Here is a 17,927-nt window from a genome sequence, read left to right on the forward strand (position 1 = left end):
AGTTTTTGCTGTTCCTTTTTTCAAAAGGAACAGCAGTGCGTGTTTTTGCTGTTCCTTTTTAAAAAAGAACAGCAGTTTGAGTTTTTGCTGTTCCTTTTTCAAAAGGAACAGCAGTTTGAGTTTTTGCTGTTCCTTTTTTCAAAAGGAACAGCAGTGCGTGTTTTTGCTGTTCCTTTTTCAAAAGGAACAGCAGTTTGAGTTTTTGCTGTTCCTTTTTCAAAAGGAACAGCAGTTTGAGTTTTTGCTATTCCTTTTTTTTCAAAAGGAATAGCAGTGCGTGTTTTTGCTGTTTCTTTTTTCAAAAGGAACAGCAGTTTCGCGTTTTTGTGTGTATTTTTGCTTTTTTTTTGGTATGCATTTTCTTTGTTGTTCCCTACACAGAACACCACTTTCTTTTTGAGTGTTTTTGCTGTTCCTTCAAAAAAAAGCAACACTTTGAGAGTATTTTTGAGAGCAACCCTTCCTTTCTCTTGTGGGATTATTCATAGTTCAGCTCAACCACATTCTCCTGATTCTCTTTCATGGCATGAAGTACACTATTTTTATGAGGACAGGAATTATGGATTCTTTTGAAGCGAGTTATTATCATTTACGTTATGATCTTTAACAGGACAGCTCCTTGATGTTAGATTCTTTTCAAAAAGGGACACAATTATTTATATATTACTTTACTGCATTGTTTTCTGTTGTACATGATACTGATTGATCATCTTAATATCATGTTGGTTCCACCCTTCCTGGTTATAATCTTCTCTGTCTATAATAAATGAGATTATGGGTATATTTTTTTATATATTGACATGTTCAACTTCTTCCGCCATCCCTACTCTTAAGGAGTACTGAGCCTCCCTCTTTTTATCATAAAAATGTGTAATAACAACAAAATTTTGTTCGCAGATGGAGGATAGGGGGTCTCATTACGAGCCAGCCTACCATGTTCATAAGGCTGTAACAAAGTGACATTCCCATTATGGCCACCACACCAGGGTTATGATCCATTGGATAGCCAAATTATCCTTGGAACAGGAGGTCTCATCACGAGCCGGCCTGATCACTTTTGCTACATCCTAGTGAATGGCAGTGTGGTTATCTGGTTACCACGCCAGCACACTGATCTCTTCTGTAGAACAACACTGAAACTCTCTAGTTATAAATTGAGGATTCTGGCTCATATGGGTTAAAAAGAAACCCTGCCGAGGCTATGGACGCCTGCTGGCAGCAGCGGCTCTGCTTATGGTATTGAAGTTATATCTTATCGTCAATTATTATTATAATACCCTTTTCTTATTTTTCTTTTTATCAGAGAAGTTATTTCCTTAACTTTTTCCCTGTTTTGAACCTTTATGCATGAGAAATTGTTTTATGATCAATCACATCATTTTCAGCTAGAATACCGTCAGTAAAGCATCTTTTTAGCATATTGTTGTCCTTTTTCGTTTTGTATAAACTATCATCAATCCAAAGCGTCCTATCTCTTATTCATAACTATCTTTACACACTTTGCTCTCAATATAACCATAACTTTCACCGTCCTATCATTCATAAGTGTACTCTGCCTCCCTTACTGATATATTGTTCATTCCATTGCCTTGCCGTCAGCACCACCCCCTTTCATATGCTTTATGGTTATGGAACCCATTTTCCAATTGGAGGGGGAATGTATGCATTATGGGATTGCATGCGATATGATTACTGCACTTTGCCATACCTTGTTGATTTGACAACATATTAGTATTGCATGTATACATAAGTTTTTCTAATTGCAATTTTGCATGCATCTTATCTGTTGCTATTCAACGCTAACACTATGGATTCAAGCACATTGTATGCAAAATAGTGCTTTGTTTACAGGAGAACAACAAGTATGAGCAAAATTCTATTCGTAGCATGACCACACTATTGCACTTTACAGTAGCGGCTTGTGAACGTGAACAATTCTTCAGACATGATGTGCTTCCCTGGATTCCACCTTTTGCATCACTTTCAGCACCAACTTTGCCTACATCAGCTTCAACAACTATCAATACATATATGTCATTCCACATTTTTCTTTTGGAGGTAAAACTTGAGGTAAAATTGCATAGTTTTCTAATTTATTATAAATTTAGGAGAATCTAATGAAAATCCATTTTGAGCATTATTTGTCATCCTTCATTTCATAGTTTTTACCACTTCCCATTTTTCAGCAGCATATCATTTCCGAGTGTGGGGGAGTGTTCCTTCATTTCTTTCTTCTAACCACATCATTCATATTATTTATCATCCATTTCTATTCTTATTCATTCTCAACACCTCCCTTATGCCATGTTGTTTTACACCAAGCATAGAATTCCACAGATAGTAGCTACCACCTCTATTTGTTTTCTAGCATCGCATGAGGGCATGCTAATTTTTCAAAGAGGGGGAGGAATTGCTACGCATGATGGATGTTTTCTATTTTCTTTCTCATTTAAGGCATACAATTTCACTGTAGAAATTGATTTCCCTAATATTTTTAAAACTATGAACTCCATTCTTGTGATATCTAGGAAACACAGACATACTATTAAAATACACATACCTAGATAAATTCAAAATAAATTGGTTCATAAAAATTTCAGAAATCATGCACTCTCACCTACAACCATTTTGTTTATATCTCATGATCCGTGCATCAAAACAATCCGATTTTTGGATCATAAAGGCATTCATATATTATAAATTTACTTGCCAAATTTCAACAAAAGCTGGGTTGTAGTTTTTGGGAAAATGGTTAATAAAGGTTGTTGTTATTTATATTATATTTTGCTGCAACTTAATTGTTATGCCTTCATCAAGATTCCTAAAATTGAATATTCATTAATTGAGGAAGAATTCATTTGTTCTATCCATTTCATGCACTGAGATGAACATATTTATTTTATTGCTTGGTTAACACATGGGTTTTTGTCTTTGGGTTGCATGAGGACATGCAATATATTCAGTTTTCGTTGCATGAGGACATGCAACATATTGAGTGTGGGGGTATGTTGGGTCGTTAATATGCCATTATTATTATCACTTTTCAACACTTATTCCACCCATTTCTACCATTCTTCATCATGTCATTTATTATAATTTATTATATAAATCCATTTTATGATGATTTATGCTCTTACATTATTTATTCTCCTTTATTTCTAATAAATTAATGATTATGCATTATTTTACCAATGATAGTTCTAATAAGTTGGTTATAACATTATTCACCATTTTTAGCCTCCAAAGTAACCTCCAGATTGAAGATTTGATTTTTAAATCTGCCAACTCAGAAATTCGCTGGTTTAAGGAGTGACAGTTTTGCGGTTGAGATTCTGAGCAAATGAAGACGAATTTGGAAAATCCGGAACATGGGTTTTGTCCAGAACGGGCCCAATTAACTTCATTAAGAACAGTTTTCCCAAATTCGGCTTGTACAGGGAGAAACGCAGGGTTCTTTGAGCACGATTTTCTCAGATTTGCAGTTGCGGCCGCCCTCCAAATCTCAGCTGTAAACCCAAATTCGTCTTGCTTTTGTTGAAGAGATGAAGTTAGAATCAACCTAAATTTGTAGAAGAATCATGTTGTAATTATCTATGCTCTGATCTTCCTCTATTTAAATGAAACCAAAGATCAGAGGAAGGGGGACTATTCTTGTAATTTTACGGTTCCAGAACAACTGTGATCATTGAGTCTCGCTGAGACCTGACTTTGTTATGCTTTTGTTGATGCAATTAATATAAAAGACTCGGTGTTCGTTTCGTCTCTGCATCTGGAGTAACTTAAGGCAGTGTTCCATTGGCAGCTAAGGGCCCGGCTCCGAAGGACACTTGCCTTTGTATTATTATACGGTGATTTGCGTGTGGTTTGTTTATTTCTATTATTAAGTAATCTGATACATTCTTTATATGATACGCTATGATTCTGTTATGATCAATGAATGAACGATTTCTCCATGTAAGAACTCTGCACTATATAATTGAATTCACACGGGGTCGAATTGTATCTTTATTCAGCCATTTCTGTAACAGAGTACTGGTATGAATGTTACTGTCATTGGATTTATGTTAAACCATATTTATGGGATTCGAGAGTAGCATCATTCTGTTTAGAAACATAGTTGCATCATTCGATACTCTCAGATTGCTATATTAATGTAAATCATGTACATACGGGTGATAGTTGTTGTTTCGTAATTCATTAAGGATTGCTGTTCCATTTGATTGTTGTTGTTCCATTTGATTATTGCTGTTCCATTTTACTGCTGTATCATTTATTGCTGTCCCATTTCCATTTCGCTGTTCCGTTTTACTTTCTGCTGATTTATTTACTTGCCTTTGTTGCTTTGGTGTGAGAGAAGGTCCAAGGCTGTCGTGAGCCTCAGCAGACGCTACCACGCTCCCAGATCCATGGTCCATACTCTATTCCATCAATTTCTAGAGGAATGAGTTATTGCTACTATATCCTCGATTGATGGGTGTTTGAATGAATGATTTAGTTTCTTGCTGCTCCAATTAGATTTTGTTTCAAGCATTCATTTACTTTTGGGTTTTAAGCACTACACTGCAAAACATTACTCTTGAGTAAATAGCCACCTCAGACAGAGTACACTCTTGAAATAAAAAGTCGTCCCTGGGTTGATAATTAATGTGAGGTAATTAGGAGTTCACAAGACACCTTTTTATCGCTCCACAACAACCTCAGAGAAGGACGAATCCAGACCTTAGGGAGATAGTGAAAGAAGAGCTCCAAAAACTACTCAATGTAAACTTCATTTATCCAATTTCAGATAGTCGATGGGTTTCTCCTTTGGTTGTAGTACCTAAAAAGAATGGTAAATGGAGAGTCTGCATTGATTACAGGGAATTGAATAAAGCAACTTTGAAGGATCACTTTCCTTTGCCCTTTATAGATTAGGTATTAGATACTCTAGCAGGCAAAAAGTACTTTTCATTTTTGGATGGTTTTAGTGTCTATAATCAAATTCAGGTATCACCTGAAGATCAAGATAAGACCACATTTACTTGTCCATGGGAACTTTTGCTTACCGAGTGCTTCCTTTTGGATTATGTAATGCACCCGCAACATTTCAAAGAGCAGTACTAGGAATTTTTTCTGATCTAATCCAAGATTGTGCAGAGGTTTATATGGATGATTTTACAGTTTATGGTAATTCATTTGAAGAGGCATTAGAGAATTTGGAAAAAGTCCTTATAAGATGTAAAGAAACAAACCTTTCATTGAGTCATGAAAAATTCTTTATGATGTTTACTAAAGGTATTGTTTTGGGACATCACATTTCAGGGGATGGGATTAAAGTTGATAGATCAAAAGTTGAAGTCATCTCCAAGTTGCCTATTCCAAATTATCAAAAAGATGTTAGAAGTTTTTTGGGATTTACTGGGTACTATAGAAGATTTATAGAAATTTTCACCAAAATAGCATCTCCACTCTTCAAATTATTTACAAAAGACTGTGAATTCAAATGGGATCCTGATTGTCAATTAGCATTTGAAACTTTGAAAACACGAATATCTAAGGCACCCATTTTGAGAGGGCCAAATTGGAAACTTCCTTTCCATATTTCTACAAATGCTTTAAATACAGCTCTAGGAGCTGTGTTGGGTCAAAAGGATTTAGTTCCTTATGCCATTTATTATACCAATAAAAATTTGACTCCCACTGAGTTGAACTATACTGTGACTGAAAAAGAGTTCTTAGCTGTTGTTCATAGCAATCAATAAGTTTAGACATTATATAACAGGCTATGAAAATTTTGTCCATACTGATCATTCTGTGATTAGATATCTAATAAACAAACTTGTTACTAATGGCAGAGTTACAAGATGGCTCTTACTTTTACAGGAATTCAATATTACTGTGTTGGATAGACCAAGGAAACAAAATACAGTAGCTGATTTCTTGTCTAAGATACAAAATACTAATGAAGATTCTCCTGTAGAGGATAAGTTTCTAGATGAATATTTATTTGCAGTAACTACGAAGACTCCTTGGTATGCAAATATTGCTAACTATTTGGTTACAGGGAAACTACCTACACATCTATTTCCTAGTGAAAGAAGAAAGATTATTCAGGAGAGTTCAAATATTCATGGATTTCTAACGAATTGTTTAAAACAGGGCCAAATTTTGTGATCAGAAGATGTGTTAGGGAAGATGAAAGTGCCTGACATCCTCAAGGCATGTCATGATGAACCATGTGGTGGACACTTTGCTGACAAAAGGACGACCTATAAAATCCTTTCTTTAGGATATCATTGGCCTTCCCTCTTCAAAGATACAAAAGAATATGTCAAAAGGTGTGACAGTTGCCAAAGAGTAGGGAACCGACTCTTTCAAATGAAATGCCATTACAACCACAGGTACTCATCGAACCCTTTGAAAAATGGGCTTTAGATTTCATTGGACCCATTAATCCACCATCTAAACAAAAGAAGTATATATTGGTATATACTGATTATGTCACTAAATGGGTAGAAGCCAAAGCATTACTTTCTGCTACTGAAAATTCAGTTGTTAGTTTTCTTTATGAGGATATTTTACTTGCTTTGGTGTCCCAAGAGAAATTGTGATAGATCAAGGAAGTCAATTTACATCCAACATGATGGAGAAGCTGATGCAAGAATACAAAATCAAGCACAGAAAATCTAATCCTTACCATCCGCAAGCAAATGGCCAAGTGGAGTCTACAAACAAAGTTATTGAAAGCATCATCACCAAAACTATTCATCTACACAGAAGAGATTGGGCAGAAAGGCTTCTTGAAGCCTTATGGGCCTACAGAACTACATGGAGGAATACAACAGGACATTCTCCCTATGAACTTGCTTATGGGAAAGAAGTCCTGCTCCCCATTGAGTTTCAAGTCAAAACTTTCAAGATGGCAGTTCAGTTGGGGATGAATCTATCAGAAGCCCAAAAGCACATAATGGAGCAGTTGAATGAGCTGGATGAGATCAGATAAGAAGCAATCGTAAGAAATAATCTAGTTCAACATCAAAGAGCTAAGTGGCATGACAAATACATCAAAGAGAAAAAGTTTCAAGAGGGAGATTGGGCATTACTATTTGATTCCAAGTTTAAAGACTTCAAAGGAAAATTTCAGACTCATTGGCTTGGGCCATATGAGATTGACAAAGTCTTTAACAATGGAGCGGTAAGAATCAAGACCATCGATGAATTTCAAACTCCTCTTATTGTGAATGGCCACAGATTAAAGATTTATCATAAGCCACTCTCAAAAGAGGAATTTGTCAAAATGTTTCAAGAGAATTCTGGAATAAAGCTGGTCAAGAAGAATCATTCTTCTCCACTAGCCTAGCCTTTGTTCCTTTCTGTTAAAAAAATTAAAATGTATAAGCCTGAAAACCAATCACTGATTGGCAGTCTTATACAGAAAATATAGAGTGAAAATTAGGAACACCTGACACCCTATATTTTCCAAAAAAAAAAAATCTCTCTTCCTTTCCCATTTTCACTTCACTTTATTTTCATCCACTCCATTTCATTTTCATTCCACTCCACTCCATTTCATCCATTTCATCAATAAAAGTCTCTTTCATGACCATTTCCATTCAGTTAGTTATTATCTAAATATCTTTATTTAGCCAAGTGGTTGTTGTGTCAGTTTCCGCAACTGGAATCAGTTTCCGCAGCCATAAGCAGTTTCTGCGGCCACCACTCTGTTTTTCAAAATTGACAGTCAAGATGTTAGTTCAATAATCATGAAAATGCAGGTATGACTAAGCATATATTATGAAGACATGGAGCATCTAAAGGCATCAATAAGGAGCAGTTGATTAAGGGCTAATGGACAACAAATGGAAAAGATTCCAAGGTATGAGTAAAAATTTCTTTCAAATAGCAATCAAAGGAACAATTTTGCATAGTTATTAAACCTTAAAGCTCCACTATATGCAATTATTACCATGATAGATCCATTACCATTCCATGACATTCCTCTATGAACCATGCATTTATTCCCTAAATGGTCTCATGATTAATTTTTGGGTTTAACTCATAGTTGACTGCACTTTCACAGCACACTTGTAATCATGAGATGTCACCTATTTAATTACGGCTCGTCTCCACCGCATAATTTCCATAGCCATTTCTTAAACGTGTTAACATCTCCTATGCAGCCATTCAGTTTAAAAATTCCAGGTTCACTTCACTCCCCTGCCATTTTATTAAAGCCATGGCTACATTACCACCTCGTTCACATACGTCTTCACTCCATTTCGTGAACTCACCTCAGCTGCCTGTCCTCTGTTTCAACTTACAGTCCCTGAACACTCCCGCTACCTGTTCTCCATCTTCCATTTTCAGCCACTGTTTTCTTCTCCATAAACCCTGTAACCTAGCCGTCTTACCTCTGCTAAACCCTCACACGCAGTTGAATTTCAAACAAAGGAAAGGATGGGTCGGTTATTGAGGGCAGAATCGGAAGGGCCCAAGTTCTTAGAAGGATACCCTTAAGTAAAAGACTTGCTGAAGAAGGAAAAATGGCTACGTTTCATTCAAAAATTTAAGGGCCACAATAAGGAGATAACACAAACTTTTGCAAGGTCTTTCAACGACCAGGTGGTGGAAATTGGAGACCTTAAGTTCACAATCACCGAAGCATCCATAGCAGCTGCAACAGACCTACCCCGGGAAGGTGAATGCTGGTTTAAAAACAAGAGTTTGGACAAGCAGGCATGGAGAGTCATATTACGTAACCCAGGTATGGGCGTAACTGTATTCACAAAATGAATTCCTGTTCATGCATTTAAAAAAGAGTGGGCCACCTTACTGTTAATCATTCAAAAGTTCATTACTTGTGAAGGCCGTTTTGGAGCAATGTACATGTATCATACTCGGTTATTGATGAACTTCTTAGAGAACCAAACCCTTAATCTGCCCTACTTCTTATTGCTGAGCTTGAAAAAGATGTGCACAACAGTCCAAAAGAACATAGAAGACATAGAACCTCATTTATATCATCATGGGCTTGTGAGGATTCTAATTGAAGACCAATTGAAGAAAAACAAAGATACCTGGGAATGGTTTTTAGTAAGAAACTACTTTCAAGAGCCATCTGAGGCACCTGAAAGCAGTACACCAAAAACACCAAGAAGGAGTAGGAGAAAAGAGAAAAGTGCAATAATTCAAGACTCTCCTATTAGAAAAACTAAAGAAGTTGGTCAAAAAGAGAAGGAGGAAAGAACTAAGGATATAAAACAGAGGAAATTGAAAGGAAAAAGGAGCATAGAAGATGTCTACCAATCACCAGAACCATCTGTAGAGGAAGACTATCAAGTGTTGTCTGAGAGACTAGTGCATCTTCGAAAACAAGCTGCTACAGCCAAGAAGAAAGAAAAAGGAAAACATAGTATGGAAGAAGAGAGTACTAGCCCACAGTATTTAAGAAGAAGCAGCAGGCTTAGAGGAAAGTGGAGGAAAACAAAAGTAAAAGGACCCCACTTCATTGACTTGGGTGGGGAAACACCCGAGAAACCTCCAGCTAGCCATAGCCCACCTCATCCTTAGCCAAATATTGAAACCAGTCCTCCAGATGTTGATATAAGTCCTTCTCGGCCAGAGTTAGAAATCAGTCCTCCTCCTCAACAAGACTTTGAGGTCAACCCAAGGAAAACACCCGAAATAGATCCAAATCAGCAAGAGGTGTATGATTATCTAGAATCCTTAGAGAAGACAGCTGCAGGCCCGAGCACGTCATCCACTCTGCCTCACATAGCACAAGAAGCACAAGTCCAATCATTGAAACAAGAAGTGTTTGAATTGGAGGTTTTAAACAGGCACATTAAACAAGAAAATGAAGCATTAAAGGAGCAAAGCAAAATGGACAAAATCATTCATCATAGTACTATGTTAGATCTGGGACTGTGGCAGAAAAAGAACAAAAAATTAAAGAAAAGTGCAGGAATTTGAGTAGGGAATTAATCAATCTCAAATTCAGATGTTTGATAAGGAAGCCCAGGATGGTAGTAGCACCAAGGAAAAAGAGAAGAGGACTGGATGTACTGGCAGACACTTCAGAACACATGGACTAAAGAGGGGATGATCAAAATTTTGGTTGCATGAGGACATGCAACACCTTCACAGTGGGGGTATGTTGAGTCCCAAACTTGCATATTCCCTATACACCTTTTTAGCCTTTTTCCATTTACCTGGACCTCCTAAGCTCTCAAATCATTGCATATTAGTTTAAAAAGAGCATATAAAATGGTTTCCTAACTATGTCTTGTGTCCACTGTTTGATCTAGATTTTTGCTCATTCCGCTGCGGAATCTTGTCACTTTCCGCAGCCAATTCAACTTTCCGCAACATTTTTGTTGAAGTCTATGCTACAGGTGTCTTCAGGCGAATCCAGCCACATGGGCAAGTTGTAATTGATGTGGACATGGACCGTGTCCTATTGGTTCAGCCGAATCCCTTACAGAAGGCCGTGGTCAAAGATAGTCAAGTGGTGGTCAACTTAAGAGTCTTGCGGTGGCAGAACTCTGTTTTTCACCACGTGAAGACTTGCGTGGCCGTTCCTAAATCTCAGGAGACGTGTTAACACCTGTGGACTGCTCCATGAACCGAATCTAACAGCCACCCTCCTTGGATTTAATTTTCACAACTACCATAATGCTAGATTTCTAGACGTGGTTATTCACGTGTCTTTTTATCAGCGCAGATTTTAGGAAAGTGGTTATGTCATCCTCTGTTATAAATAAAGCGTTCTCATACGCATATTAGCTAGCTTTTTTAATGTAATTTTGACTGTTTACGAGCCCACTGTGCCGTGACTTTATCCTTATGTTATGACTGCATTTTAATACATGAGAAGACACTGTTTATAAGCTCAATTCGTGGTTGATTGCTGATTGGCCGAGGTTGTGCAGAGGGCCCCTGTACACACCAAGGTTTTGTTAACTACTGTATAGTTTCATGCTTTATTTCTTTACGTTCCTGATGCCATAATTGTTTACTTGTATATATTGCACTGCTTATGGTATTCATGTCGATTGTTGTCCATAGTTTTTATGCTTTCTAATGCTGTTAACTGATCAGTGTCTTTGTTTCAGGTTCTAATAGGTAGCCCAGGCATTTGCACATAGCTTTATAATGACTAATGACATGGAATTATCTTGTCCTTCTGCTGATTTATTTTCATAGTTCTAATTCCAGCACTGTTTATTTCTTTTAGCTTTGTTCATTTACTTTTCTGCAAGATAAATATTAGATTACTAATGTCATTTTCAATTACCTCTTAAAGCTAGAGCGAGTCAAATGGTGAGGGATTGAAGTATGAATGCGTAGTTTGATATTAGTTTATTTATTTGCAAGTTAGTTATTGAATTGCTCATGTCATTTTCAGTTACCTCCTAAAGCCAAAGCGAGTCAAATGGTGAGGGATTGAAGTATGAATGCGTAGTTTGATATTAGTTTATTTTTCTGCAAGTTAGTTATTGAATTGCTCATGTCATTTTCAGTTACCTCCTAAAGCCAGAGTGAGTCAAATGGTGAGGGATTGAAGTATGAATGCGTAGTTTGATATTAGTTTCATTTTATGCAAATTAGATATCAGATTGCTCAATTTGTTTATGATTACCTCCTAAAGCCAGAGCGAGTCAAATGGTGAGGGGTCAGAATATGAGTTGATGTAATATGATTTAGTTTACTTTGCTTGCAGTTTTTGAATTTCTTTGAGTTCAGTTTCTTTTTATACAACAGCAAGGATATTGGGTTTCATAGTCACTAGCTCACTGTTTGGTTTAATTAGAATATTGGTACATTTTTATTCTCTTAGGATTTGATTTCAACATTGTAAGTTTTAAAACCTTTTTGAAAATTTTGAAGTTTGGAAATCATTTTAAAGGTCACCATTGCCTTGAACACTTATATCCATACTTGACTTTTAGAATTGCCATCTCACATTAGGGAATCAACAAAAGATAAACCCAAAAACAAACCAAAAATCAAAAACGACAAAAAGTAAGAAATCGGTTATCTTGCATATATAGTGCACCTCACTTCAGAAGTTTACGACTCCCGGATTGACAATTAATATAGCAATTTAGGACACTCTAAATTGACCAAACACCAAGATGGACTTAAATTTTGGATATCACAAGGTTCAAGTTAGACAAGAAGATATCTGGAAGACTACCTTCAAAACCAGACAAGGTTTGTATGAGTGGTTAGTCATGCCATTAGACCTATGCAATGCACTAGATACATTTATGGGGTTAATGAATAATATAATGTGCCCTTTTATAGATTAATTTTTTATTTTATATTTAGATGATATACTATTATACAGTGCTACTTGGTGCTCCAACCACCCAAAAATTCCATAAAGAAGCAAATATTATAAGCTTCACAATAGGTGTCTTCTAATCCTAAGAAAAATAAAAAGCTACTTCTAATCATTGTTGAGTAGGTTATGAAGGCATCAAGGGAAGAAGTATTGAAGAAAGAAAATTCTGACAAGGCCACCACTATGTATGAGCAGGTAATATTACAGGAGGAATGGCTACAATTTGAAAAGGTGTGAGTAGAGAAGGAAAAATAAGCTCAACTTCAACAAAAATAGTCATTACACATCAATTATTCTATCATCAGCACTCTATCATGTCCAAACACTTCCAGGATTATCCCCTTAGGATTCCTATTCAAAACTCCTCCTGTTACAATTCTAGGGGACACCCCATCTCACATTTGACTCAACTGCTAGAAACATTGAAGAAGCACACGTTGCTAGAAAATATTATGAAGTGTGAGTTTCCACGACAGTATTTAGTGTATCTGGGATATGTGATAGGAGGAGGAGAGATAAAAAATAGATCTTGCCAAGATGGAGGCCATCATGAAATGACTAGTGCCTATTAATATTTTTGAGGTTAGGAGTTCGTTGGGGAAACACTTTACTAGAGGAAATTCATAGCCTCGGTTTTAGAGGTAATGACATCTTCCATGCCATAACAACATGTAGTAAGAGTTTCCAATGGTGAAAGGGTCAATAGAGGGCCTTTGAGGAGCTAAAGAAGAAGATCATTCAATTACTAGTTCTTGCATTACTAAAATTACAACAACCCTTTGAAGCAGACATTGTGAGTAGGTATGTTATGGGGGCATTCTTGATGTGGGGAGGGAGGCCTCTATGCTACCCTTATGAATTATTTTAGGGGGAAACTATTAACTACCTTACCTACGACAAGGAGCTCTATGCCCTGGTGCAATTTGTAGAAGTGGAAACACAATCTAATTGGAAAGGAAACAATAATGCAAACAGATCATAAACCAATACAATACCTATGTTGGGCCACTAATTTGTCATTATTAATATCACTTTTTAACGTCTATTTCATCCATTTCTACCATTCTTTATCACGTCATTTATCATAATTTATCATATAATTCCATTTTATAATTATTTATGCTCTTATGGATAAATACTATTTTTCTCTTTTATTTTTAATAAATTGATGATTATTATGCATGAAATTACCAATGATGGTTTATTAATGGATTTGTTGTAACATCACTCATGATTTTAGCATCCAATATATTTTCTAGATTGCAAATTTGATCTCCAACTCATAATTACGCCGTAAGGCGTTCCCTCTAAAATGAACTCCCCTCCATGCTACCGGGTCTCGACGTGGGCCGTTAGATGGATTGTTAGACGATTAAATAATCTCCAACCATTAGATCATCAGTGAAGAAACACCGCAACAGAGTCGTTCGCCCTGAGGTCTCAAGCGACACAACGAAATTTTATGGGTATATCGAAGTGGGTGGTGGTATTCAGACCATTTTTGGTTTGGATTCTCAGATTTTTAGAGCCCAATCCCCAGTTTTCTGATTCTGGTTCTCACATTTTCGTATCTCTATCTTCTTGTCTGATTTGGGTCAGCAACGGTTTTTGGTGTGGGAATAAAACTTCTGAAGATGAAAATCAAGGCATATATTCCTTATTTCAAACTCGCATTTGAGCGTTTCTGTATACATGTTGGAGGGGGGGTAGTCTTGGATGGGTTGGAGAAGAATACACCCTATCGGAATGGTCTACTTTGTATCTATTTCAATATTGAGGACCAGGCCCTGAACTGGATCTGTTAGGGGCATTTCCAGTGAAATTGTGGAAAAGGGTTTCATCCGGATTCGAACTCCAGACCTCCAAGATGATGCACATAATGTTTTACTGCAGGAGTTGTTGTTCGACGGCTGGAAGACTCAATCATGGCTTGGTTACTCGCTTACCCTTCTTGTTGTATTTCTTTTTTCTGTATTTCATGAGTATATTGTCAATCTGCGGTCTCGTTTCAAGGGGATTTTCCGAGTGGTAAAGCTGCCTCGGACCTCAATGCTCCTCTGATTGGAAGAAACCTTAGAGCACTTGGATTTAGGGTCATGGAATCCGCCGTTTTTGGTCTGAATGCAGGGTTGGGATATTTGCTCATGTTGGCAGTGATGTCTTTCAATGGGGTTTTTTTATAGTTGTGATCCTGGGGTTTTTTGTTGGGTATTTCTTCTTGCCATGGGGAAGGCGAAGAAGAAAACATTGAAAGTCCATGTGGGTGCTCGTGAACTTCATGATCATTGTATATTGTTGTTTTTTTTTTATGCTTTCGGTTGCGGGAGACATGACCCTATTGTTCGAGGGCTGGAAGACTCAATCATGGCTTGGTTACTCGCTTATCCTTGTTGTTGTTTTTTTTTTTTTTTTTTTGCTTCTGTATTTCATGAGTATATTGTCAATCTACGGTCTCGTTTCAAGGGGATTTCGAGTGGTAAAGCTGCCTCGGACCTTAATGCTTCTCTGATTGGAAGAAAATTGGCATCATTGATGGACTATTATGGGTTGCGGAGATTATCAGTGGAAACATCGTAACTTTGTCAATATTCCATGGTAATAGGAAGCATAGAGATCTAAAGGAAACAATCATGTATGCAGTAAGGTCTCTCAGAACACTGCAGGGGGTGGTTTGAAAACGGCTATGATGATTACCAGAACACTGCAACCAGGTTAAGATGGCAGCACTGTAAGTCACTACATTGTTTGATTATATATTTAATTTATTATATCCAAACTTGTACTCGATTTACCAAAATATTTTCTGTGGCATCGTGTTGCTCGACTGCGACTATGCAATTCCATCCATTCTCACATCCAAATTGGAGCCTCATCCATTGTTTGATGGAACAACCAGGTGGGTAGCTAAATTTTTATCATTATTGTATCTAAATCATCACTTTTTGTTGGAATGTGTATAGTATCATACTCTGTTTAGCGATTAAATACTGAAATTGATCTGGGGTTTGCAGATTGTATATCAGTGTGACATGCCCATATGCCCAGCGAGTTTGGAGTGCCAGGAACATCAAGGTTTTTATCATGCTGATCCCCTATTTTGTGAGGGTAGTTCTTCTATTGATATAAGATACCATTATGCAATTTCTGAAACGATTGAAAATAAAATGCAGGGTCTTAGTGAGATTCAGATATTTATGATTGATTTGAAAGACAGACCAGCATGGTACAAGGAGAAATTTTATCCTCCAAACAAGGTTGGCTCTTGTTTCTATGTTTATCTAATTTTATTTTATTTTTAGTTACTCAAGGGCAGTTGGATCCGCTATTTGGGTCATGGTTTGATTGCTATGTAATTAGGGCCTGTAGTGTAAAAACTTTGTTATTAGTTTATCCTCCGAACAAGGTTGGCTCTTGTTTCTATGTTTATCTAATTTTATTTTTCTTTTAGTTACTCAAGGGCAGTTGGATCCGCTATTTGGGTCATGGTTTAATTGCTATGTAATTAGGGCCTGTAGTGTAAAAACTTTGTTATTAGTTTCTTATCTTGATCCAAGTAGATGCAAAAGAGAAATTAGATGGGTTGGTCCTCGTTTTACCTTAGCTCAAGTAAAAGGGAACACGCTTGCACATTAACAAGCAGTCTAGCAACCTTTTGTTAATTGATAGAGTATTCTATTTGGCTTAGTAGATTTGATCTATAACCAAGTAAATTGGGGTGGGGATCATAGGGTTATTGCATGAGTTGGATAAGGTTATTACCTTGCCAAATTTGGGGTCTATCTTGCCACAAACCCAAATATTTTAATATATGTGCATTGTGCTGGCTACAAATTAGTATGTTGTCAGATGCAACTTGAATTAATAAGTGATTTATGAGATAACATACTATTGCTTAGGGTTCAGATGCAACTCCAAGCTTAAGATCCACACACTTCTCACTGTGTCCTGATAGGTTTGAAGCTTAGAGTTCAAATTCTACTCCAAGTTTATGAGCCATCCTCTCACTGTTGCTTGAGAGGCCGCAATGAGTTTTTGAATAAGAAATACCAACACAGATTTGGGATTGCTTTTAACATTCCTAGTCAGCTAGGAAGACCTATTTCTTGTGTGTTTTTGTGTGATCATCACTAATATTTCAAGCAAGGAACGTGCAGAAATAGAAGTGCCAGATGTCAAATGTTACAAAAGGGCCAAATGTCTTCAAGATATAGAGCAGAACTTGCAAATAACTCACTATTTTCAATTTTTTAGGTTCCTTCTCTTGAGAACAATGGCAAGGTCACAGGAGAGAGTCTGGATTTACTTGAGTATCTCGAGAACAAATTTGAAGGACCTAAACTTTTTCCCACGGTATGTGTTACCCTACCTAAATATTTTTAATTTAGGTCATTAGCTAAAACAAAGTCTCTCAATGGTCAGGCACTTCGTATTTGTCAATTTTAGTTTATAATGTTGAAGCCGTTAGAGACTTTTTCAGGGAAGTAGGGTAGGGTTGGAATTTGAGTTTTAATACCTTTACGAGTTATTGTCTAGCTTTAGTACCAGAGTCTATGCTCTATAACTTTCTTGCCATTAAACAGGATCCTGCGAAAAAAGAGGCTGCAAATGAGTTACTGAAGTATACAGATACTTTTACAAAAAATGCATTCATCGCTTTGACCAAGCCGGATTCTGAGACTGCACAAGAAGTTGGTAAGAACAATTTTTCAGAAGCCATCTCATACATTTGAATAAGATGTCTTATATTCAATGGATTATGAAGAGTGTGGATTAATATAAATGCACTTCCCATCATGACAGGGCCTGCTCTTGATTATTTGGAAAATGCTCTCGGAAAGTTTTCTGACGGGCCTTTCCTTTTGGGTCAATTCAGTGTGGTACGCCATCTTTATATGTTGTTTTCCATTTGACCTTATATTATATTATGATCCCAATTGACAATTTAGAGATGTATACCATCACTGCAGGTTGACATTGCATATGGTCCTTTCGTTGAAAGATTTCATGTTGTGTTTCCTGCATTAAAGAATTATGATACCACAGCTGGTAGGCCGAAACTATCGAAATGGATTCAGGCAAGTTAAACTTCTCTTTTATTTGCATTACTCCCTATTTCCAGCGGGGTGCAAAAATGATTGGTTTTCGATTTTTATAATAGATTTTGTGCTTATGTGATAAAAATGCTTAATAGTATTCTTCCTTGAATACAAGAATTACATAAGATTGAAGGATGTTATGCTCTTAACCTACAAAATGATACCCAAATACAGAATATGCGAAGAAAAGATACCCAGAACACAGAATAGCAATGATTTTATTATTCGGAGAGTAATGTTCACTTGCCTCTTCGAGGGGGCAACCTCCAATAGAGCAGAGCTCGACTACAAAATAAGACATGATGCTCCTCGCAGGGAGTCTCTATCCTTTATATATGACTCATACATGCAATACCATGGGCCAATACCGTGCGTTTTATTAATACCATCTATCTAGTACTACGGCCCATTTGCAACTAACTGTGGTTCCGTCATTAATTGCGGATTAACCACTTACAATTATTGATATGGGCTTTATTGACTCTTGACTATGACGTGATCCC

The 17,927-nt window shown here is 36.8% G+C and overlaps 1 protein-coding gene across 1 annotated transcript in view; it reads left to right on the plus strand.

Annotated features, from left to right (window-relative positions):
* The window catches only part of LOC149257209 (glutathione S-transferase L3-like), a 44,940-nt gene extending 27,306 nt beyond the window's left edge, over positions 1-17,634 (plus strand). The window contains exons 3-11 of the mRNA XM_089460424.1: positions 8,602-8,743; positions 15,062-15,224; positions 15,340-15,400; positions 15,499-15,582; positions 16,580-16,678; positions 16,909-17,020; positions 17,129-17,205; positions 17,296-17,403; positions 17,539-17,634. Coding sequence (XP_089316550.1) covers positions 8,602-8,743; positions 15,062-15,224; positions 15,340-15,400; positions 15,499-15,582; positions 16,580-16,678; positions 16,909-17,020; positions 17,129-17,205; positions 17,296-17,403; positions 17,539-17,634 — 942 coding nt within the window. The remainder of the gene's footprint in view (positions 1-8,601; positions 8,744-15,061; positions 15,225-15,339; positions 15,401-15,498; positions 15,583-16,579; positions 16,679-16,908; positions 17,021-17,128; positions 17,206-17,295; positions 17,404-17,538) is intronic.
* Positions 17,635-17,927: the final 293 nt, after the last annotated feature.

Source organism: Pinus tabuliformis, chromosome 6 (assembly GCF_031772625.1).
Source record: "Pinus tabuliformis cultivar Carrire ecotype Pingquan chromosome 6, CPIR1, whole genome shotgun sequence".
Classification (NCBI taxonomy): domain Eukaryota; kingdom Viridiplantae; phylum Streptophyta; class Pinopsida; order Pinales; family Pinaceae; genus Pinus; species Pinus tabuliformis.